Here is a 26,080-nt window from a genome sequence, read left to right as displayed (position 1 = left end):
CAGTCCACCGTAACTGTACCTCCTTTCTTCAGACATTCTGTATGGCATCCATCCAACCCAGATGCTTTACCTGCTCTCATCATCTTAACAGCTGCTTTCACTTCATCTTTCCCTATTTCTCCTCCATTTTCCTCACTCATCACTCTCATTTTCTTAGCATTTCCCACTGCAGCTATCTTTCCCTCCCTATCCTCCTTCACATTTAGCAACTCCCTAAAATACTCTACCCACCTTCCTCTCACTGCCTTCTCTTCCATTATCATCTGTCCATCTGCACCTTTTACTTTTTTTTCTCTACTTGATTCACCTCCTCTTCCTCTTTTAATTTCTTTCCAAAACATCTTTTTATTGCTTTCAAAATTTTCTGTCATAGTCTTACCCCATCTCACATCTGCTCTCCTCTTTGCTTCCTTTATCTTATGCTTAACTTCCCTTCTCTTTACTTTGTACCGCTCATACGATTCCCTTGTCCTAATTTGTAGCCAATCTATGAAAGCCTGCTTCTTCTCTTCTACACCCTTCTTCTCTTCCTCATCCCACCATTCACTACCCTTCCTTCTATTTCCTCCCACCCTCCTCGTTCCACACACCATCCTTGCACACCTTATGACTCCCTCCTTGAACCATTGCCATTCCTCCTCCACTCCTAGTTCTACTCTATCCTTCACTACCTCCCACTCCTCTCTCAGCTTCTTCTTATACTTATTCTCCTTTTCTTTCTCATTTAAGCAGTTCACTCTACGTACCTCCCTACCTTCTGCCCTTTCCCTCTTTCTCCGCCTATTCTCCACTCTCAATTTACCTTCCACCAGAAAATGATCTGATATTCCCCCCACTCTCTCCCCTTAGAACATGTACATCTTTAACTCTTCCTACCATACTGCTGGTCACCATTATATAGTCCATTAATGCTCTATCTGCCACCCTTCCATCCACCACCCTTTCCCATGTGTACTTATGCTTGACTTTCTTCCTAAACACTGTATTTGCTATCATCAACTCTCTTTCAAGACACATATCCACCATCATTTCTCCACTACAATTTTTACCTGGAACTCCATATTTCCTGATCACTCCATCTATTGGTTCATTTCCTACCCTAGCATTAAGGTCTCCCAATACAACTACATTGACATTTCTCCCTAATCCCTCTATGCACTCATTTAAATCTACCCAAAAAGCCTCCCTTTCCTCTACGCTCTTCTCACTACCAGGTCCATACGCACTTACAAAAACCCACATCTCCCTTCCCTGCTTGACTTTCATCCACATCAACCTTGAAGAAACCTCCGTCCACTCCACTACACATTTACCTACTTCTTCACTTACTAGTATAGCCACCCCTTCCCTCACTTGTCCCCTCTTCACTCCTGAGTACCTCCCAATTACACTCCCAAAATCACATTCGCCCCTCCCTTTCATTTTAGTTTCACTCGAAGCCAGCACATCCATCTTTCTTCTCACAAACATACTGCCTATCCCTTCCCTTTTACTCTCATCTGTACCACATCCACGCACATTAACCACTTCCATACGGTAACGCCTACGTAGGCGTCATGAGGAGCAAGTGGGTACACGATGATGCCGACGTCGCCGTCTTGATTATATTTATTGTAGTCCTAAGTAACCTTCATTCTCTCTAAACTGGCTTAATCATATTTTCTATGGTTATCAGAATTCACGGGTGAAAGAGAATGAACAACTGAGCACTGACTTTATTTTCAATAATGCGATTATAAGGGAGGTACAGTGATGGTGGACTGGCTGGTGAGGTTATTTAATGTTTGCTGGAGAGAGGGTAGAGTGCTGGAGGACTGGAGGAGTGCCTGTATAGTTCCTCTTTACAAGGAAAAAGGGGACAAGTGTGAATGTAGTAGTTTCAGAGGGATTAGATTGTTAAGTGTAGTTGGGAAGGCTTATGGGAGGATCTTGATTGAGAGGATTAGGAGAGGAACAGAAGGAGTAATTGGTGAGGAACAGTGTGGATTTAGGACAGGTAGAGGTTGTGTAGATCAGATCCTTGTGGTAAGACAGATATGTGAGAAAAGGGAAGGATGTTTTTTGGGCTTTTATGGATCTGGAAAAGGCTTATGATAGGGTAGACACAAAGGCACTGTGGGAGGTTATGCAGATATATGGGATAGGAGGAAAGCTTCTGGGAGCTGTCAAGAGTTTTTATGAGAGTAGGAAAGCTTGTGTCAGGATTGGAAATGGAGAGAGTGAGTGGTTCGAGGTAAAGGAGGGACTTTGTCAAGGATGCGTTATGTTGCCCTGGCTGTTCAACTTATAAATGGATGGGGTGGTGCAAGAGGTACATGCAAGGGTAGTGGGTCAGGGATTGGAGATGGTTAAAGAAAATGGAGAAAAGTGGGAGGTGAGCCAGCTGTTGTTTCTGGACGACACTGCGCTTGTGGCCGGATCGGAGGAGGGACTGAGGAAGTTGGTGGCAGAGTTTGGGAGAGTATGTGATAGATGAAAGCTAAAGATAAATGTGGGTAAAAGTAAGAGTGATGAGATGTACAAGGGGTGAAAGTGGCAGTGGACTGGAAGTGAGCATTAAGGGAGAGAGACTGGAGGAAGTGGATAGTTTTAGATACTTGGGTGCAAATGTGGCAGGAAAAGGTGGAATGAAGGTGGAGGTAGAATGTAAATTGAGAGAAGCGAGTAAATGCCTTGGTGGATTAAAGAGTGTAATGAGGAATAGACATTTGGGAATGGATGCTAAGAGGAGACTGTATGAAGGAGTGATTGTGCCAACAGCACTCTATGGGGCAGAAACATGGAACATAAGAGAAGAAGAGAGAAGGAGTTTGAATGTGTTTGAGATGAGGTGTCTGAGAAGTATGATAGGGGTTACTAGGCTAGATGGAGTGAGAAATGAGGAGGTGAGGAGGAGAACAGGGTTGGAAAAGGAGCTGGGAGATAGGGTTGATGAAAGAGTATTAGGATGGTTTGGACACATGGAAAGAATGAGTGAAGAAAGACTAGTAAAAGAGGTATGGAAGGCAGATGTGGAGGGAGTGAACATGAGGGGACATCTTAGGATGAGGTGGATGGATGGGGTGAAGGGGGCTTTGGGGAAGAGGGGAATGTCTGTTGAGGAAGGACGGGAAAGGACAGAAGACAGGGGTGAATGGAGAATGGTTGTATATGGATGATGTTGTGATTGCATGAGGTGGAATGGAAAGAGGGATGGGGGGTGAGGTAGTATGTGTGAGCAAAATTTGACACAGCTCGAAGGGATTTCTTCCCGTCCTCTCCTTTTATGCAATGGGGGGACGGAGAGGGGGGGTCGCCGATTTTATAAAGCGGCCTTGCTGTGGATGTGCTGTGTCTTGCGACACTGCTTCTGACCCAGGGCAGTGGACAAGGTGCAGGGATGACCCATCATCCAGGAGATGCTAAGATAAGAGAGAGGGTGGAGGGGTGTGGGGTGTATTCAGAGATGGAATGGGTGGAAATGATTTTATGCCTTTTTCTTTTTGGCTACCTCCCTTGTAAGGGGGAAAAAGCCTTGGTATATGTATGCATGTATGCGATTATTATAACGCAACATCACACGTCGGGCAGCTAATGCTGCCAGACGTGTGATGTGCCCCGGAGTGAAGAGGTTAAAAGACCCAAACCTTAAGGTACTGGTTGGAAAACTCCTAGACCTCTTATGCCTTTACTTTTTTTAGGAATGTCCCCTTTGGGGCAACAGGTAGCAGGACTCCTAATCCCATCGCCTGTCCCATTTTTGTCGCCTTTTATGACTCAAGTGGAAAGACTTGGTGGTAGCATTCTTTTCCCCCACCACAGGGTAGGCAAAAAAAGGAAATGAATATTCAGAGAAATGGTACAGCACAGTAACAAGGGGTTGGGGGACAGCATAATGGAGGGACAGTTGTAGTATAAAAGTGTCATTTCTCTATGAACAGTGTTTTCCTTCATCACAGACAAAATGATGTGTGGCTCTGGTCCATAGGAGCACCCCATATAGATCCTAAAGTATCAACTGCATGCTACTTTGTCACAATAACATGCAGCCAATACCCCATATGCAAACATTGTACCAATATATAAAGGAGGAAACAAAGAAAACCCTACAAACTTCAGACCAGTACCCCTTACATGCACAGTAGCAAAAATATGTGAAAAGGTTATCAGGAATAAATGGATCAAACACTTGGAGGAGAATAAAGTACTAAACTCTAAACAATTTGGCTTTAGAAGTGGAAGATCGGGTACCACAAACTTAATTTGTTTTTACATACATACATATACCAAGGCTTTTCCCCCCTTATATGGGAGGTAGCCAAAAAGAAAAAAGCATAAAATCATTCCCACCCATTCCATCCCTAAATACACTCCACTCCCCTCCACCCTCATTCTTATCTTAGCACCTCCCGGATGATGGGTCATACCTGCACCCTGTCCACTGCCCTGGGTCAGAGGCAGTGTCGCAAGGCACAGCACATCCACAGCAAGGCCGCTTCATTAAATCGGCAACCCCCTCTCCGTCCCCCCATGCAGAAAAGGAGAAGACGGGGAGAAATCCCTTCGGGCTGCGTCAAATTTTGCTCACACATACTACCTCACCCCCCATCCCCCCACCCATTCCACCTCATGCATCACAACATCATCCATATACAACCATTCTCCATTCACCCGTCTTCTGTCCTTTCCCATCGTTCCTCAAAAGACATTCCCCTCTTCCCCAAAGCCCCCTTAACCCCATCCATTCATCTCATCCTTAGACGTCCCCTCATGTTCACTCCCTCCACATCTGCCTTCCATACCTCTTTTACTAGTCTTTCTTCACTCATTCTTTCCATGTGTCCAAACCATCCAAATACTCTTTCATCAACTCTATCTCCCAACTCCCTTTCCACCCCTGTTCTCCTCCTCACCTCCTCATTTCTCACTCTATCTAGCCTAGTAACCCCTATCATACTTCTCAGACACCTCATCTCCAACACATTCAAACTTCTTCTCTCTTCCTCTCTTATGTTCCATGTTTCTGCCCAATACAGTGCTGTTGGCACAATCACTCCTTCATACAGTCTCCTCTTAGCATCCATTCTCAAATGTCTATTCCTCATTACACTTTTTAATCAACCAAGGCATTTACTCGCTTCTCTCAATTTACATTCTACCTCCACCTCCACTCCACCTTTTCCTGCCACATTTGCACCCAAGTATCTAAAACTATCCACTTCCTCCAGTCACTCTCCCTTAATGCTCATTTCCAGTCTGCTGCCACTTTCACCCCTCGTACATCTCATCACCTTATTTTTACCCACATTCATCTTCAGCTTTCATCTTTCACACACTCTCCCAAACTCTGCCACCAACTTCCTCAATGCCTCCTCCAATCCTGCACAAGTGCAGTGTCGTTTGCAAACAACAGCTGGCTCACCTCCCACTTTTCTCCATTTTCTTTAACCATCTCCAATCCCTGACCCTCCACCCTTGCATTTACCTCTCGCACTACCCCATCCATGTATAAGTTGAACAACTAGGGAGACATAACGCATCCTTGATGAAGTCCCACCTTTACCTCGAACCACTCACTCTCTCCATTTCTAATCATGACACATGCTCTACTACTCTCATAAAAACTATTGACAGCTCCTAGAAATAATACAAGAGATGGCTGGGCAGATTGCGCCGTCTTGGACTTGCAGAAGGCCTTTGACAAAGTACTACAGTACATAGAAAGCTAATAAGAAAAATTGAAATAATGGGAGGAATACAAGGTAAGCTACTGGAATGGATGAAAGATTTTTTGAGTGGGAGAAAAATGAGTGGTACTTAGAGACAAGAACTAAAACTGGGAAGATATGATAAGTGGCATCCCACAGGGTTCTGTGTTGGCTCCTTTAATGTTTGCCATATATATAAATTATATGGATGAGGGACTGAAGTGTTACATGAACTTCTTTACTGATGATGCCAAATTACTTAAGAAAGTAAGCACAGAAGAAGATTGCAGAATGCTTCACGAAGACCTAGACAAAATATGGAAATGGAATCAGAGGTGTGAAGTGAACTTTAACATTAAGAAATGCAGTATAATGGAATTTGGAAAAAGCAAAAATAGAATATCAGGTCAATACAAAATTGGTACCAAGGAAGTCAAAAAAGTCGACTTAGAAAAGGACCTATGAGTAATTACCTCAAGTGACTTCACACCTGATAAACATGTCAATAAACTAGTTGGAGAGACTTTTAACTTATTAAGATCAATGTAAGTGGCCTTCGACTACATGGATAAAGAAATGGTAAAGAAAATAATTAATTACATTGATAAGACCTAAATTGGAGTATGGGCACCTCGTACAAAAAACAAAGAAATTAGAAAGAATTTAAAGAGTAGTGACAAAAATGGTACCTACACTCTCAAATTTGACATATGAACAAAGATTAGATAAATTACATCTATCAACAGAATTATAAAAGGGATGAAAGTTCTTGATAGAGATGACTTATTCAAATGGGACAGAAGAGAAACAAGAGGACACGAGAAGAAGCTAAAGAAGGACAGTTACAGAAGAGATTTGAAAAAGAATAGCTTCCCACACAGAGTGATTGATGTCTGGAACAAACTAAACAGGGAAATAGCGAGTGTCGAAAGTATACAAGATTTTAAGAACAAACTGGATGTGGAGAGATACAAAAATGGGTCACTATGAGCATAGCTCTCACCCCTTAAAATACAAATAGGTAAATACATGCCTGTACATGTGCACACTCATAGAAACATATGCATGTGTGCCCATGTGTTTATTTGCATGCATGCACATATGCAAATGCCACACACAAGAACACCTCACAGATTACATAAAGCAACGACAAAGATGGCCCCAACACTTTCAAAATTGACATACAAACAAAATTGTCCAAACTAGAACTACAAACCCTGAAACAAAGAAGATATAAAGGAGATCTGTTGGCCATTTACAGAATCATGAAAGGCATGGAAGTCCTTGACAGAGAAGACTTATTAAAGTAGGATAAAAGAAAAACAAGGACATGAAATGAAACTCAAAAAGGAGTTATAGAAGAGATCTGACAAAAAAAGAGAAAAAGTTTTCCACAGAGTGGTGGATGTCTGGAACAAATTAGACAAAACAATAGTGTGTGCAAACACCATACAAGAATAAGAACAAAGTAGATGTTGAGAGATACAAAGATGGGTCACTACAAGCATAATTTCCCTTCCTGTATAATACAACTAGGTAAATATATGCAACCTGTGAGTTGGACATGTCCATGTATCACATGCAGGCAAGCAGGTACTCACAACTCGCAAATGATATGTCTGTGTGTGTATGCATGAATACACATTAACACACATATGAGCTCACTATATGTAAGTCATGGACATGCAAACACACATGCAAACTGTGGGTGTGTGAGTGTGCTCAGGTGAAACACACATACTAACAATCTGCGAGTCAGATGTGCACATTTGAAGGGATGCATGTGCACAATGAATGCATACACACATGCAATCTGTGGGAACCTGTGCATGTTTGATATGTGCATGGAAATGGTGTACGAAGACCCTTTCTAGAAAAGGGAACTGACGACAACTTACAACACAGATCTGATCACACTCACCATCATTATCCGGTCTAAATGTCCTCGGTGGTAAGAATCTAGGACATTGCGCCACTGATGCATTGAGTTAAGGAGCCCATCTTCAGACACCAATTTTTCAATGTCAAGGAACATGAAGCCATCAATACCAAGACTAAGCCACTGGTGAAGAAGGGCAGGAACCACCTCCAGCTTGGCAGCTCCTTCCCTCTTTGTATGTAATGATACATCTACATTTTCTGAAATAAGATCAAGATTTGTTTTTAATATCAACTTTCCTTCAATAAATTAATATCTAAAAATATTTGAGCAAGAAAAGTGTATTGGCAGGCTTCAGCAAGAAATTGGCACTTGATAAGTCATACTGGCAATAGATAATAAGGCTTTTGACCAGCAACAGACTAAAAAAAGGGAAACAGAAATCAACAAAAATTACAAAAGCATTTTAGAATGGCTATATATCAGGATACTCCAAACACTAATACTCGCACTGCAGACAGGCATGAATAATAAATCAATTTATATATATATATATATATATACACATACATACCGTATATTTCCACATATAAGACGACCCTAAAATCCAAAAATTCACCCCTTAAAATGGGGGGTCGTCTTATACTACCATTATAAAAATCAGACCTTGAATTCTACATGAGATGACTTGGTAGGCTAGCCTGCCGATAACCACCGATACACAGGAAATGATTCACATTATGATAAGAACTGGTAATGATGATATGGTTTAACGTCACAAACTCCCCCCTATCGGGAGGCTAGGACGGTGCCCCTCACAGAGGGCTTTGTAGCGTGGAATTTAACGAACCATGCCCTTGGTTCAACTTCGCTGGTGGCAGGATTCAAACCGCCATCCCCTCGACCTTCGCCGCAAGTAACGACACCCTAACCCACTCAGCCAGCGAGCTGGTAATAAAGGTAATTAAACCATATTTACCTTATATATTATTGGCATATCTTTATAGTAAATGGCAATTGTTAATAAATTTGAGGAATAATTCTATATTAATGAAACTACAGTACTTTTAAGTACTCTATGTAAACACATTTAAATCAGCTGAAAAAAATGTAAACATCGAGCACTGGTTGCGTTCATAGCAACCTTTTCCTTTTGATAACTTTTCAGTAATTTTTAAAACTGAAAATAGAAACTTTGGATTTCAGTACATAAAACGTTTATCAATAAAAAAAGTATATTACAGTAGTCGAACCAGGAGCGTAAACAAATCATTTTTGTTAGTTGACGTGTGTTCTCAGAAAATCATGATACATGATTTGCTTTATTTCATTTATTTTGAATTTATAAGGATACAGTAAGTAATTTATCTGGTATAAGGATACAGTTAAGTAATGAGAAAGAAAAGAGAAAAAGCGGAAAAAACAGCTGATAAACGTAATCAAAACAATTATTTTTGTACGGTAGGTTTGATACACTGATGCTTTTGTATTTTAACAGTCGTCTTATACTACCGATATGAGATAAATTAATAAAAATTTGCTCTAATTTTGTATCTCGTCTTATACAAAGGTCGTCTTATACACGGAAATATACGATACATACATACATATACCAAGGCTTTTTCCCCCTTATAAGGGAGCTAGCCAAAAAGGAAAAGGCATAAAATCATTCCCACCCATTCCATCCCTGAATACACTCCACACCCTCCCTCTTATCTTAGCACCTCCTGGATGACGGGTCATCCCTGCACCTTGTCCACTGCCCTGGGTCAGAAGCAGTGTCGCAAGACACAGCACATCCACAGCAAGGCCGCTTCATTAAATCGGCGACCCCCCCTCTCCGTCCCCCCATTGCATAAAAAGAGAAGACGGGGAGAAATCCCTTCGGGCTGCATCAAATTTTGCTCACACATACTACCTCACCCCCCATCCCCCCGCCCATTCCACCTCATGCATCACAACATCATCCATATACAACCATTCTCCATTCGCCCCTGTCTTCTGTCCTCTCCCATCCTTCCTCAACAGACATTCCCCTCTTCCCCAAAGCCCCCTTCACCCCATCCATCCACCTCATCCTAAGACGTCCCCTCATGTTCACTCCCTCCACATCTGCCTTCCATACCTCTTTTACTAGTCTTTCATACCTCTTTTACTAGTCTGTATGGGGCAGAAACATGGAACATAAGAGAGGAAAAGAAAAGGAGTTTGAATGTGTTTGAGATGAGGTGTCTGAGAAGTATGATGGGGGTTACTAGGCTAGATAGAGTGAGAAATGAGGAGGTGAGGAGGAGAACAGGGGTGGAAAGGGAGTTGGGAGATAGGGTTGATGAAAGAATATTAGGATGGTTTGGACACATGGATAGAATGAGTGAAGAAAGACTAGTATACATATATATATATATATATATATATATATATATATTTATATACCAAGGGCTTTTTCTCCCTTATCAGAGAAGTAGCCAGGTCAAAAGGCATATACCCACTCCTACCCACTTCATTCCCACCCATTCAACACCCATCCACCACCTTTTCTTCCCTCTCATCTTAGCTCCTCATGGATGACAGGTCATCCCTGCATCCTGTCTACTGCCCTGGGTCAGAAGCAATGCAGCAAGACACAACACATTCACAGCAAGGATCCCTCACTTAATTGGCAACCCTCCAGCTCTGTCCCCTCTTGCAAAAAAAGAGAAGACAGGGAGAAACCCCTTCAGGCTGCGTCAAAATGTCGTTCATGCATAACCACTCTCTAACTCCCCACATCCTCCACCCCCTCTCTACTTTGCATCACAGTATCATCTGTACACAGCAATTCCCCATTCAACCCTATCTCCTGTTTTCTCCCTTCCTTGCTCAAAAGACATTTCCTTTTTGCTCAATGCCCCTTTTATCCTATCCATTTCATCGTTGGTCACCCCTCAAGTTCACTCCCTCCACCTCTGCCTTCCACACCTCTTTAATTAGTCTCTTTTCACTCATTCTTTCCATGGATGTGGAAAGAATGGAAATAAGAAAATAAATATATACACATTCCAAGGGCTCTTTCCCTCTTACCATGGAAATAGCTAAAGTCAAAAGGCATAAATCCACTCCCAACCATTTCATCTCCACCCATTCCACTCCCATCCACCACCACTCCCTCCCTTTCATTTTGGCTCTTCATGGATGATAGGTCATCCCTGCATCTCGTCCATCACCCTGGGTCTGAGGCAATGCAGCAAGACACAGCACATCTACAGCAAGGCCACTTCATGTAATCAATGATACCCCCTTCTCTGTCTCCTCATGCAGAAACATTGAAGATGGAGAGAAATCCCTTCAGACTGCATCAAAATATCATTAACACATACACACACTGACAGTCGAACAAATCGGATGTACCTGAGAACGGTCCACGAGCTAGCACTAATTCTAGCGATTCATCGACCAAAAAGTGGAGCTTTACCTAGTTGTAAACACACTAAAGGGGAGCAATGGTGAGTGGAACCATGATGTAGTAAAGTGCTTAAGAAAAAAAAAAAAAAAAAAAAAGACATACGCTGAGACAACCAAAAGAAGATTAGATATGAGTATGAAATGCCTTTGGCAGTGGTTAGAAAAAATAGAAGAAAGGGTAGTGAATGGTGGGATGAGGAAACAAAAAAGGTTGTAGAAGAGAAGAAGCGAGCTTTCACAGATTAGTTACAAAATAGGACGAGGGAGTCATATGAGAGGTACAAAGAAAAGAAAAGAGAAGTAAAGCAAAAGGTAAAGGTTGCAAAAAGGAGAGCTGATGTGAAATGGGGTAAGAGTTTGACAGAAAATTTTGAAAGTGATAAAAAAGATGTTTTGGAAAGAAATTAAGATAGGAAGAGGAGGCGAATCAAGTAGAGAAAAGGTAAAAGGTGCAGATGGAGAGATGATAATGGAAGAGAAGGAAGTAAGGGGAAGATGGGCAGAATATTTTAGGGAGTTGCTTAATGTGAAGGAGGATAGGGAAGGAAAGATTGCTGCAGTGGGAAATGCAAAGAAAATGAGAGTGATGAATGAGGAGAATGGAGGAGAAATAAGGAAGGATGAAGTGAAGGCAGTTGTTAAGATGATGAAAGCAGGTAAGGCACCTGGTCTGGATGGATGCCATGCAGAATGTCTGAAAAAGGGAGGTACAGTGATGGTGGACTGGTTGGTGAGGTTATTTAATGTTTGTTGGAGAGAGGGTAGAGTGCCGGAGGACTGGAGGAGTGCCTGTATAGTTCCTCTTTACAAGGGAAAAGGGGACAAGTGTGAATGTAGTAGTTTCAGAGGGATTAGCTTGTTGAGTGTAGTTGGGAAGGCTTATGGGAGGATCTTGGTTGATAGGATTAGGAGAGGAAAAGAAGGAGTAATTGGTGAGGAACAGTGTGGATTTAGGACAGGTAGAGGTTGTGTAGATCAGATCTTTGTGGTAAGACAGATATGTGAGAAAGCTATAGGAAAGGGGAAGGATGTTTTTTGGGCTTTTATGGATCTGGAAAAGGCTTATGATAGGGTAGACAGAAAGGCACTGTGGGAGGTTACGAAGATATACGGGATAGGAGGAAAGCTTCTGGGAGCTGTCAAGAGTTTTTATGAGAATAGTAGAGCTTGTGTCAGGATTGGAAATGGAGAGAGTGAGTGGTTCGAGGTAAAGGTGGGACTTCGTCAAGGATGCGTTATGTCACCCTGGCTGTTCAACTTATACATGGATGGGGTGGTGCGAGAGGTAAATGCAAGGGTAGTGGGTCAGGGATTGGAGATGGTTAAAGAAAATGGAGAAAAGTGGGAGGTGAGCCAGTTGTTGTTTGCGGACGACACTGCGCTTGTGGCAGGATCGGAGGAGGGATTGAGGAAGTTGGTGGCATAGTTTGGGAGAGTATGTGATAGAAGAAAGCTAAAGATAAATGTGGGTAAAAGTAAAGTGATGAGATGTACGAGGGGTGAAAGTGGCAGTAGACTGGAAGTGAGCATTAAGGGAGAGCGACTGGAGGAAGTGGATAGTTTTAGATACTTGGGTGCAAATGTGGCAGGGAAAGGTGGAGTGAAAGTGGAGGTAGAATGTAGATTGAGAGAAGCGAGTAAATGCCTTGGTGGATTAAAGAGTGTGATGAGGAATAGACATTTGGGAATGGATGCTAAGAGGAGACTATATGAAGGAGTGATTGTGCCAACAGCACTGTATGGGGCAGAAACATGGAACATAAGAGAAGAAGAGAGAAGGAGTTTGAATGTGTTTGAGATGAGGTGTCTGAGAAGTATGATGGGGGTTACTAGGCTAGATAGAGTGAGAAATGAGGAGGTGAGGAGGAGAACGGGGGTGTAAAGGGAGCTGGGAGATAGGGTTGATGAAAGAATATTAGGATGGTTTGGACACATGGAAAGAATGAGTGAAGAAAGACTAGTAAAAGAGGTGTGGAAGGCAGATGTGGAGGGAGTGAACATGAGGGGGCATCTTAGGATGAGGTGGATGGATGGGGTGAAGGGGGCTTTGGGGAAGAGGGGAATGTCTGTTGAGGAAGGACGGGAGAGGACAGAAGATAGGGGTGAATGGAGAGTGGTTGTATATGGATGATGTTGTGATTGCATGAGGTGGAATGGGCTGGTGGATGGGGGGTGAGGTAGTATGTGTGAGCAAAATTTGACGCAGCCCGAAGGGATTTCTCCCCGTCCTCTCATTCTATGCAATGGGGGGACGGAGAGGGGGGGTCGCCGATTTAATGAAGCGGCCTTGCTGTGGATGTGCTGTGTCTTGCGACACTGCTTCTGACCCAGGGCAGTGGACAAGGCGCAGGGATGACCCGTCATTCAGGAGGTGCTAAGATAAGAGGGAGGGTGGAGGGGTGTGGAGTGTATTCAGGGATGGAATGGGTGGGAATGATTTTATGCCTTTTTCTTTTTGGCTACCCCCCTTGTAAGGTGGAAAAAGCCTTGGTATATGTATGTATGTATGATAGTCCTAGATATGAAGACGAGTTATTCCATGGATTCAGGACAGGAAGAGCTATGGACCTCAAAAGCATACTAATAAACCAAGAAATATTTGAAATGAAAAGGGATATTGTTGAATGGGAAAGGGAACATAACCAATTATACAAAGAAGTAAGTGAATTGAGAAAGGAAAATGCACTATTAATTAGGGAAATGGAAGAAATGAAAAAGTTACTGGCTAAAGTAAAAAACTATAATGAAAAGATGAAAAATTATGACACAAATATAAATGAAACTTTGTTGAGGGAAGTTAATGAGAAGATACTAATAGAAGCAGGCAAAGTTGGTGAAAATATAGAAAAACCAAACATGATAGAAATTAAAAACCAAATGAAAGACAAAGAAAACCATAAAATACTATTTAAAGAAATAGTCAACGAACAAATGAATGAAAGTACAAAGGACACTGTGATAGAATTAATAAAGGAAAAAAGAGATTGGGTAAGAGACATACATACCTACATATACCAAAGGCTTTTTTCCCCCTTACACGGGGGGGTGGCCAAAAAGAAAAAGGCATAGAAACCACTCCCACCCATTCCATCCCCTACATATTCCACTCCCCTCCACCCTTCTCCCTTCCTCTCATCTTGGCACCTCCTGGATGACGGGTCATCCCTGCATCCTGTCCAATGCCATGGGTCAGAGGCAGTGTCACAAGACCCAGCACATCCACAGCAAAGGCACTTCATTAATTCGGCGACCCCCCCCCCTCTCCATCCCCTCATGCAGAAAAGGAGAAGACGGGGAGAAATCCCCTCAGGCTGCGTAAATTATTTCTCATACATACTTCCTCACTCTCCATCCCCCACCCACTCCCCCTTATGTATCACAGCATCATCCATACACAACCCTTCTCCATTCAACCCTATCTTCTGTCCTCTCATGTCCTTCCTCTCTTTTGTAATTCCCCTTTTACTCCATCCATCCATCTCATCCTAGGACCCCCCTCATATTCACTCCTTCCACACCTCTTTTACTAATCTTTCTTCATTCATTCTTTCCATGTGTCCAAACCATCCTAATACTCTTTCATCAACCCTATCTCCCAACTCCCTTTCCACCCCTGTTCTCCTCCTCATCTCCTCATTTCTCACTATTTAGCCTAGTAACTCCTATCATACTTCTCAGACATTTCATCTCAAACACATTTAAACTCCTTCTCTCTTCCTCTCTTATGTTCCATGTTTCTGTCCCATACAGTCCTGTCGGCACAATCACTCCTTTGTATAACCTCCTCTTAGCATCCATTCCCAGATGTCTACTTCTCATTACACTTTTTAATCCACCAAGGCATTTACTCGCTTCTCTCAATCTACATTCTACCTCCACCTCCACTCCTCCCTTTCGTGCCACATTTGCACCCAAGTATCCAAAACTATCCACTTTCCCAGTCTCTCACCCTTAATGCTCACTTCCAGCCTGCTGTCATTCTCTTCCCTTTTACATCTCATCATCTTACTTTTGCCCACATTTATCTTCAGCTTCCTTCTTTCACACACCTTCTCAAGCTCTGTCACTAACTTCCTCAATCCCTCTTCTGATCCTGCTACAAGTGCGGTGTCGTCAGTAAACAACTGGCTTATTTCCCTCGTTTCTCCATTTTCTTTAACCATCTCCAACCCCTGACCCACCACCCTTGCATTCACCTCTCACACCACCCCCATCCATGTATAGATTGAACAGCCAGGGTGACATAACACATCCCTGACAAAGTCCCACCTTTACCTCAAACCATTCACTCCATGGTTCCCACAGAAAATTGAAAACTAAATTCCAGGACTTTTCCAGGATATTCCAGGATAAAAATCATCAAATTTCCAGGACTTTGAGTGGAATATCTGAAACAATTTTCAAATACAAACTGATCTTTCTGGCCTCCTCCACCCCTTACAGCCAGCCGATTCCACCCACTTTATTACACTATGCAGTCTTCCTCTGTTAGATTACAATATATATATATATATATATATATATATATATATATATCAGAGTATCAGGTATAATTCATTCTTTGCTCTTTCTTGAAAATAGTCACTCCATTGATTTCAGTTTCTGCTTGAGGTCTTGTAGTTTCTTTTCCAGTTTGAGATTTTCATCCGCCTTCTCAGAAACTTTCAGTCTGAAAGCATTGGACTTAGCCAGCAAAGTGAAGTCATGCTCTGTTTCTGCCTTCTTTGCCAGCTGGTCTGCTTCCTTGGTCATTGACTCCATACTATCTTTCAAGAGCTTCCTCTTTTTCTCTGCTGACTGGATATCCTCTTGTAGTGCCTTTCTCTTTGAGGATTTCTCATTATCTGTCTGTGACTTCTTCTGATCCGCGAGGTACTGTTGGTATCTCATCCTTGATGCCCTGACATGCCTTTTCAGTCTGGGAGTGAAGGGTAACTCAGTGAAGTGCTGGCCCGTGGCTTGGATACTGTCATAGACTGTACGAAGAGTTACAATAGTCTTCTGCATGTTCTGAACCAGGAGGTCCTTGTTCACAGAATAACCCCTTTCTACTGATGCCTGACCATGGGAGACTGTGAGAAGCATCTTGAAAACAGACCAGAGCTTGCTGTACTTGTGGTCTTTAAAGTACTGGCCCAGAAATATGTCCAGCCTCTCACTATCTGGGGTGAAGTTCTTGAAATCTACTGCATGTTCCTGCCTCATCTCACTGCCAAACGCCTTGTACTGAGCAAGGAGCTCATCGCACTCTTCCCCGGACAGCCTGTTGGCATTCAGAAGCATCTGGAGGATTTTCTGGAACTTCGTCGCCGCATCTGTAGAAGGAGCAACTAGTTTATCTGGAGCCAGTGCAGAGAGATATCGAACCAGGGACAGTTTCAAGGGACTCTTGTCCAACATCTTGGATGTGAGCTCTGATAGCAGTGTCACACACTCACTCTTGAATGCCAGGACCTTCAAATCACTGACCAGTTTCTTCTCAGCAGCTTTCTTCACAGACTCTCGAGCAGCAAATCCCAGATCTACAAGTTTTGGCAGCATCTGCTTCTTCTGGTCCTTGGGGTCCAGGTTGGCCAGTTTCTGCATGGTGTCTGCTTTGTCCAGAACTTCTTTTTTGATGAAACGTCCCATGAGCGCAACAACCACTTCCTTTAGCTTCTGTCCCAAGAACGGTGCCATGGGTGCATCTGTTTGAAACCTCTGAAGGAATGGCTGGAGTTGTTTAGATAGATGAAGAATTGTAGCTCTGCGACGGAGAGTGGGTCCTCACAGGCAGCTTTCACTGATGCAAATGAGGCAGTGCTAGGGGCCTTCTTGGGGTCTTTGAAGGATGCCACAAATTTCTCCATGTTGGGCCACATCTGCAATGCACGCTCTGCAACCTTTGCATCCTCAACCCATCTGTGCTGGCAAAATTGCAATGGCAGCTTGCTCCCTGTGATAGTGGTGAAATCCTCTCTTCTTGCGGGGGTATCATGGAAGAGCTGCCACAGAGACCTTAGCAGGTTTCCAATCTTCCATCCAGTCTCGTTGGCCCCTTTCTGCAAGCTTCCGTGGACAGTGTGGAGTTCACAGCTTCCGATGTTCAGAAGTTCTGGGAGATCCTGTGTTTTGCGCTCCTGTTGCAGGTCATTGAAAAATTTCCAATTGACGTTAGGTCCATCCATTGACACCTGAAGCAGACGCTTGGGATCTAGTTGTTGTGTCCCTTCCTTGAAGTTGTTGAGTAGGTCGCTTGCTCGAGCATGCCCCAAGAACTGTGACCCAAAGTACCTTACACTGACCTGACCAGAATCATTGTCCCAGTAACGGACTATGAAGTCCATTTGTTCATTCTGTGAAACAGGGTTCATGCACTCATCAAAGGATATGGTATAGCACTCCGCACTTCTGACTTTCTCCACTAGCAGATCATGGAAATATGGAGACAGGCCAAAACAAACTAGATAAGCACACTTTGTAGCACCACATGAGAAAGTTTTAGCAATTTGGCTGTCCGGAAACATTCTTGGGAACAACATGCCCACATCAGATGATGAATTGAATGAGTAGTTGCTCATAACAAGCTTCAGAGCCCAGAGAACCTCTGCGTGGAGGGCAGCATCTGACACAGCAGCTGCAACCTCTGATCTTTGTGGAGCTGTACTTGTACTAGCAACTGGTGCACTGGAGGTGACATTGGCTGCAGCATCATCTGCCTTTTTGTCTTGCTTCTTTCCAAAGAAGTTGCGGATTGCTGATGGGTTTTGCCTTGACTGGCTGATCCTGTTATGAAAGTTGCTTTTCATATGACTTCTCAGAGCGGAAACTCCTATGTTTGCTATGTCAGACACTGCACACTATAGAATATTGAGCACAACCAACATCCATGCAACACTGAATTCAAGGACTTTCAATGACTTTTTTAGCTGGTAGTCCTAATTCCAGGACCACTTGATTTTTGGCAGAATTTCAGGACTTTTCCATGACTTTCCAGGATCACTTTTTTTTCCAGGACTTTCCAGAATTTTCAAGGACCGTGGGAACCCTGGTTATTTATTCGGTGTTTCAAAAATGTCTCGTAAGTTTGATGTGTTGTCTTTATTTGTTTCGCGAGGTTAAGTCCTACATGGGAGAAAAATTCATTAAATTCGTTTGCCACTTCTTTTTTAGTTTTTCCTTTTTTAATAATGTCTATGAATTCATTGGTGTTATTAATTTTGTGCCTAGTTAAGTTGTTTATTACTTCCCATGTCTTTTTTATATTACCTTTATAACCTTCAAGCAGTGTGTCATAGTATTTTTTTTCACAGTTGCGTAAAATTGTTGTAAGTTTGTTTTTGTACACTTTGTATTTGTTTTCGTCTGTCAAGGACTTGCTTTGAATTGATTTCTTGTAAAGTTGGTTTTTCTTTCGACACGCGTTCTTAAGACCGTTTGTAAACCATGGTTTTGAGTTTACGTTACGTGGTTTTATTTCTACTTCTCTCTCTGGGCAGCATTTGTTTACATTACTCATGATAATGCTTACAAATTCGTTATATGATAGATTGGCATTTTCTGACTCGTAAACCTGATCCCAATTTTCTTCTTTTAAGCATTGATTTAATTTTGCAATATCTTTTTCGTCAATTTTACGTTTAAGTACAATTCTGGGTTTTGTTATGCAGTGCATTTCTTTTGGACTGATAGTGAATACCGGTAGATGGTCACTTATATCACTTATTAAGATACCACTATGAATCTCGGAGTTTACAATATTGGTGAAAATGTTATCTATCAATGTTTCACTTGTATTTGTTATTCGGGTTGGTTTATTTATCAAAGGATATATACCTAAAGAGAAAATCATATCTGTAAAGTGTCTTGTTTGTTCATGAGTCTCATACTTAAGTAAATCTATGTTGAAGTCACCACAGAGATATAGATTTTTATTTCTGAATGGAGTTATGATTTCTTCAAGCATATTTGTGAACTCATTGATGTTTGTGCCTGGCTTTCTGTAAATACTTGTTATGACTGTATTTTTTTTAGTTTTACTGAAAATCTCAACAGCTACGCAATCAAATAGGTTTTCATACGAATTAGTGGATTGATTTATTAGTTTGCATGAAATTGATTTTTTTATGAAGATAGAGACTCCGCCGCCTTTTTGGATCTGTCTATTAGCACTGTAAGGAGTATAGTCTTGTAAGAAGTTTACTAGACATCCTGGGTCAATCCATGTTTCGCTTATCACTATAACGTCAAAGCTTTTATTGAGTAACTTGAGATAACAGTCAATTTTCTGATAATTGGCGTTTAGGCTCCTTGCATTGATGTGAATTAGTGTGAAACCATCAATATCACGAAATACCGTGTCAAATTGTGTATCACTATAGTAATCGCTGTCTTTTGTTAGTTTTGAGTAAAAATTTAATTCGGGGTCAATTTGGGTATTATTGTGATTAAATATCGAAAATTCCTTTTCTGATATTTTGTCTATTTCTTTATACTTCTTAATGGCGGTATATACATCTGGGTTTTTTGATGCGAGATTTGGCGCGGAAAACAAAATATTAATTTCTGTGTTTGAGATGGCATGATAGGGAAATGTTTTTGAGCAGTCTAGGCAGAACTAGTTATTGAAAATATTGGGGTTATTTTTGGCAGTATTTACGGGTATATTTGCACACATGAAATGATATAAATGTTTGCATAATGTACATTTGAGGTGATTGGTAGGGACAAGGGTATGGCATGAAGAACAGTTTTTTGATATGTTTGTTTTAGTTTTTGTGTTAGTTGTAGTGTTCATGGTTATGTTTGTGTTAGAAGATTAAGGAATGTGAACTCTTGAAATTCAACTAATTGTTCAAGATTACTTACTTGATGTACTTTTTCATCCTTGCACTTGTTAATCACTTGAATGATTGTGTCTTTTGCATTATCTTGCATTTGCTGCTTGACTAATTCTTTGAAAGCAATTTCTTTATTTTCAATATTTTCTTTCCACTTCTTAATTTCCTGGATACTGTCCCCACCTAAGTTTTCTTCGATCTTTTGTGTCAATTCTTGTAATTTGTTGTTCACTTCCTGCTTTAGATTTTCGCTATTGTTATCATTAGTTTTCTTCTTTTCATTATCATTCTTCAGTTCATTTATGTCTCTTTTCATTTCTTTAATTTCGTTTGTAAGGTCCAAGTTAGTTTTTCTTAGGTCAGAAATTTCAAGATTAGCCTTAGTTATACAATCTATTAACCCAATGACCTCTTTTCTTAAGTCCATTATTTCATTTTCCCACCGAGTCCTATTTTTGCTCATCTCTCTCTCTATCTCTAATAATCTACTTAAGTTCTTTCTTTCGTACTTACCAAACCCTATGAAGTCATTGTCGTAACACGTGTTTAGTTGTTTGTTTACATCGCGGTTCAGTGGATTGCCGCCAGATGGCTCTGATTCGCAACTGGCTTTCGAGTCGTTTTCATTCATTTTTGCTAATTTCGAGTTAATACAATTAACTAGCACTGCATAGATACCATTTCGGGCACTCACGTTCACTCCCCACCCCTACAATACAAACCAGGTTTTCCTTTTTCGTCGTAAATCCTCTTCTTCTTGGTCGCGCGACGACAGCGACGACGGGCGGTGTTGCTTCGACGAGTGTGTGCTAGTGTCCTTGTGCTAATTTACTTCTGTGCTAGTGTATTTATGTGCTAGTGTGTACCAAGTGTTGCCCTGGCTGTTCAACTTATACATGGATGGGGTGGTGCTAGAGGTGAATGCAAGGGCAGTGGGCCAGGGATTGGAGATGGTTAAAGAAAATGGAGAAAAGTGGGAGATAAGCCAGCTGTTTGCTGATGACACTGCGCTTGTAGCAGGATCAGAGGAGGAATTGTGGAAGTTAGTGGCAGAGTTTGGGAAAGTATGCAAAAGAAGGAAGTTGAAGATAAATGTGGGTAAAAGTAAGGTAATGAGATGTCCAATGGGAGAAAGTGGCAGCAGACTGGAAGTGAGCATTAAGGGAGAGCGACTGGAGGAAGTGGATAGTTTTAGATACTTGGGTGCAAATGTGGCAGGAAAAGGTGGAGTGAAGGTGGAATGTAAGTTGGGAGAAGTGATAGTCCAAGAGCTGGGGGCCATTTATTTTCTGGAGAGTACCAAATTTCTTATGGGTGTTTTTGGAAAGGGTCTACCTTAGGACATCTGAAAATGCGGTTCTTAGATTTGGTCAGTGGTGGGTCTGGGTTTTATTAACCCTTTATGCTCGAAAATGGACTTGCCAAATGTACCGAAAAAATGGGGGTAGGGGATACGAAAAGGGCCCTTACACAATTACCTCCTGGTGGTATGGTAACAAACTATATATCAAATTAAAGGTCTTTAAATGCTCTTTAAGATGATATATGACATATGCAAATTAAGTCCATATCTAGGTCACCAGGGGTCAAAAGGCTATGGACAATGCTCAAAGTCCGTCAATTTGGAATGGTTCCATATTTTGGCTAATTATCAGCCCCAGATCAGTAAATAGCCACTAGCTACACTTAAAATGTGAATATTAGATATCTAGGCAGTTTTTAAAACTGATATGATGCCAATAATGCCAATATATGCAATGCAATAGGGCTTTGTATTGATCACTTAATTTCAGTGTCACCACATCAAGTTCAACATTTCGCCACCAGATGGCTATATATGGGTCATGCAATTAATTACCACACAGCAGAATCAATTGAGACTGAAGTTGCCGCTAAATTTGTAGAAGAGGGGCAGCTCCTGCCTGATATGCTGCTACCTCAACAGGGTTTATCCACTGGCTTTGCCTCCAGGGGATAATTATGACGAACTGACAGAAACCCTGTCTGGGAAAGATACCCTCCATGATACGGTGGGTATCTGTTACCAAAACAGGCCTGTATCTCTTCCATCCTCACAAACCATACCCACTGTGAGCTCAACTCGAGGTGTCAAAAGGAGGCGACAGTTTGAAGCTCCTGAGCGACACATTGTGCCCTACAAAAGACGACCATCGCTCTCTAAGTTCAGCTTTGAGCTTTACTCAAGAGACCCACCAGCTAGCCTTGAGACAGCAAGGAAAATGGACCTCATCTGGATAATCTTTTGCCATTTGACCAAAACTTCCATGTGGCGTGGATGGAATTCACAGGTCACTAAAGACAGTCTTCCACTGCAGCAAATTGGTTATATGGAGAATATTGAACTCCCTCCCACCAGGTTGGATGTGGTCAAAGAAACCTTAGTCAGGTCTCAGAAGGTTGCCTCTGATTGTGGTGAGACATACGCAATCGTCACATATGATCTTGCTATAGCAAAGCCAGCACTTCAGATTCAAGCTCAAGAATCTCCAGCATTCGACAATGTTTTTGCCTGCTTTGGCACTTTTCATATTGCAATGGCATTTTTCAGTGCCATAGGTTATATTTTGGAGTCTTCTGGTTGCACTGAGGTTTTGTGTTCAGCTGATGTCTTGGCACATGGTTCTGTGCGTGGCTTCCTTGGAGGAAAGCATTACAATAGGTGTAAGCGGATCCACCCTCTCTTTGCAGCTGCCATGCAGATTCTGCACTTCAGGCAGTTTCTCGAGTCTTCTGATGGAATTCCTGAGGATTGCATTGCCCTGCTTAACTCATTCAGAACGTCACCTTCAGCTAGTAGTCTCTCCACTCTTCTGGAGTCTGAACCAATTTGTGGTCTTCTTGCGAGGTATGACAAGTATTGTGAAGAGACGCATCGGGGAGATCATGGGGTTACAGCTAAGTTTTGGTTCATGTACATAGACCTAGTGCACATCTTTCTGCTGTTTGACAGGGCCTGCCGAACAAATGATGTAGCCTTCTTCATCTATGCTTTGGGGTTAATGTGTCCAATGTTTTTCTCAACCCACAAGCCTAACTATGCTCGTTGGATGTCACTTTACTATTTGAATCTTCTCAACATGGAGACAACACATCCTGGAATCACTGCTAGTTTTGAGGGAGGAGCACTCTCGGTTCGAAGGTCTAGGCACCCCTTCTCTAGAAGCGCTGTTGACATCACACTGGAACAAACAATAAACCGTGATGCAGCATCTAGGCATGGTGGTATTGGTTCTTTCACACAAAATGTCAGTGCCCGCAAGAGGTGGACAGTAACAAGATCTTTCAGAGGGGCAGTCGTAAGCTGTCTGCTGGAGAAAGCAGGTATCATCCTGACTGATGATTCCGTGCAAGAGATGAAGCCATCCAGGATCAATAGGGATGATGGTGACCTTAGAAACACAATTCACCAAATAGAAGACACCCTGAACCCTTTCAGCATTGATGACGATTCCCTCTACTGTCTCAGTACAGGGAAAGCAGCCTCCAACAGTGTAAAAGATGATCTTCTTCACTGCGTTGACAAGGGAACCGCCTTGCACAATGAGTTTGTTGATGCCTGCAAAACAGATGGTGGGCGATTTGAACACCCCATAAAACGCCAAAAGGTGAAAAACTTCAGCCAAGATGCCGTCAAATTCAAAGTGACCACCAAGGACAAACAAATCAAAGAAGCCAAGTGTACACGCGATCTTTTTGGACTTATGTTGTACCTGGCAGTTTCTCAGAAACTCAACCTTGCCTATGTCCTTTCTTACCCCCTGACCCCTGTTCCACTGTCTTTGTGCCATATCACGAGCGATATGAACAAGACATCCAAGAGCAATCTCTGGGCGAAGCTAGAGGCAACTGGGACATCAGATGCTACACCACCAGATGAACCTGATGCGTATATAATAGACTTCATGTTTTGGCTGAGAACCCTTAGCATGCCACCAACCTTTGCAGGTATGGCCAGGACAATTCTGCAACAAGCCTGCAAAAATGCAGCTGTGGTGCATATTGTGGCTGACACGTACCCCGAGGGTCCTAACATCAAAGATGTTGAACATGATTTGCGGGAAGAAAATGCGTCACCTAGTTGTTCTTCATATTGCATAGGGCCATCTCAAAAGAGACCAGCTGACCTGAAAAGTGCTTGGCGTTCTCCTCAATTCAAGAAAGGCCTCTTCATCTTTTTGAGAGACGAATGGATGTCTCAGGCGTATGCACCAATCATTGCAGGGCATCAGCTCTACTTTGCCCTTGAGAATGAGTGTTACCTACACACATCTGATGGGAAAGTCATAAGTAGGACCCAAGTGCGCCCACTTGAGAGTGGTCACACTGAAGCTGACACCCAAGTTATATTTCATGCCCAATTTGTTGCACAAGTACAGCTGCACAGAAAACTATCGTTAGTAAATCACGCTAATCATTTTGACACAAAACAACGAAACTATTTGAGACAAGTTGAAGTCTCCATCGGAAATAAGATTATCATGTCATAGTGAATCCATATGAACTCCGGAACTATTATTCGATTCATATTAATTCAGAAGGAATTCGAACAATTTGAACCCCAGAAATACCAACCCTTCGGTATCATAAGGTTATGTTCATTAGCGAATGTTTCGACACCCCTACTAACGATAGTTTTCTGTGTAGCTGTACATGACAAGCCCCCTGTGATTGTCATTCGCAGTGATGACACAGACGTCTTCATTCTTCTTGTTTACCATTGCAGGTTCATCTCGTTTCACCTTTTGATGGACGCAGGAGTGGACTCTAAGAATACTAGGCGGATGATAGATGTGTCACATCTTGCAAACATACTCACATCTAGAGTATGCGATACCCTCCCCAGCTTCCACGCGCTGACGGGGTGTGATTATACTGCATCCTTCATGAGAAAGGCAAAATGGAGACCATTTGAAATAATGAAAAAGAGTGAAAAATTCACTGCTGCTATTAGCAAACTTGGGGAAACTGATGTGATTGACCAAGACATCTCAGCAGTTGTAGAAGAGTACCTGTGCTCAGTATATGGGGCTCGTAACGTCAGTGGTGTCAATGAAGCAAGGCTTCAACTATTCAATAAATTGTATGCACCTAAACGTACCAATGACCCCCTTGAGAAGCTTAAAACTAGCAATCCTTGCTGCATGCCACCTTGTGAGAAGGTTCTTCAGCAAAAGCTCCGAAGAACCAATTTTGTAGCGTTTGTCTGGAAGAATGCTAGAGAGGCTAAACCAGTGGCATTTGGTCCTGAGGGCCATGGATGGGAAGTTGAGAAAGGCAGAATGAAACTTCTGTGGTTTTCAGGTCCAAGTGTCCCGGCAAACATAGAAATTGAAAGTTCTGACTTGCTATCGGAGGAAGATAATGAAGAGGAAATTGACATCCAGGAGTCATATTCCTCCGACGAAGAAGAAGACCCGGACTTTTAGGTAGCTGCTAACATTCTTGCAGAATCATAATGTAGCAGTGCCAACCTGACAAAAATATGTTCATGAAACTCAGGCTTATACGTTGTCAATGACTGCTGTTTGGATAGATTTTCTTTATTGAATTCATTTATACAGGATACATGTAGTGTAGAACATGTTTAGGTCTGGGTTTGTGATGGCAAATAAATAATATTCATCAAAAATAAAGCTTATTATGCATGAAAAAAATGTTTCCCTAACGTATAGCCATCTGGTGGCGAAATGTTGAACTTGATGTGGTGGCGCTGAAATTAAGTGATCAATACAAGGCCCTATTACATTGCATATATTGGCATTATTGGCATCATATCAGTATTAAAAACTGCCTAGATATCTAATATTCACATTTCAAGTGTAGCTAGTGGCTATTTACTGATCTGGGGCTGATAATTAGCCAACATATGGAACCATTCCAAATTGACGGACTTTGATCATTGTCCATGACCTTTTGACCCCTGGTGACCCAGATATGGACTTAATTTGCATATGTTGTATATCATCTTAAAGAGCATTTAAAGACCTTTAATTTGATATATAGTTTGTTACCATACCACCAGGAGGTAATTGTGTAAGGGCCCTTTTCGTATCCCCCTACCCCCATTTTTTCGGTACATTTGGCAAGTCCATTTTCGAGCATAAAGGGTTAATAAAACCCAGATCCACCACTGGCCAAATCTAAGAACCGCATTTTCAGATGTCCTAAGGTAGACCCTTTCCAAAAACACCCATAAGAAATTTGGTACTCTTCAGAAAATAAATGGCCCCCAG

At 42.1% G+C, this 26,080-nt stretch overlaps 1 protein-coding gene across 1 annotated transcript in view; it reads right to left on the bottom strand.

Annotated features, from left to right (window-relative positions):
* Positions 1 to 21,259, bottom strand: part of LOC143023123 (uncharacterized) — a 31,615-nt gene extending 10,356 nt beyond the window's left edge. The window contains exons 1-2 of the mRNA XM_076181632.1: positions 19,855 to 21,259; positions 7,609 to 7,826 (exon numbers count right to left, since the gene is read on the bottom strand). Coding sequence (XP_076037747.1) covers positions 7,609 to 7,722 — 114 coding nt within the window. The 5' untranslated portion in view covers positions 7,723 to 7,826; positions 19,855 to 21,259. The remainder of the gene's footprint in view (positions 1 to 7,608; positions 7,827 to 19,854) is intronic.
* Between the last annotated feature and the right edge of the window lie 4,821 nt (positions 21,260 to 26,080).

Source organism: Oratosquilla oratoria, unplaced genomic scaffold, assembly GCF_046742065.1.
Source record: "Oratosquilla oratoria isolate Oo_2021 unplaced genomic scaffold, ASM4674206v1 SCAFFOLD45, whole genome shotgun sequence".
In the NCBI taxonomy this organism is placed as follows: Eukaryota; Metazoa; Arthropoda; class Malacostraca; order Stomatopoda; family Squillidae; genus Oratosquilla; species Oratosquilla oratoria.
Note: the sequence above shows the minus strand (reverse complement) of the source record. Positions and strands in the feature narration are given on the sequence as shown.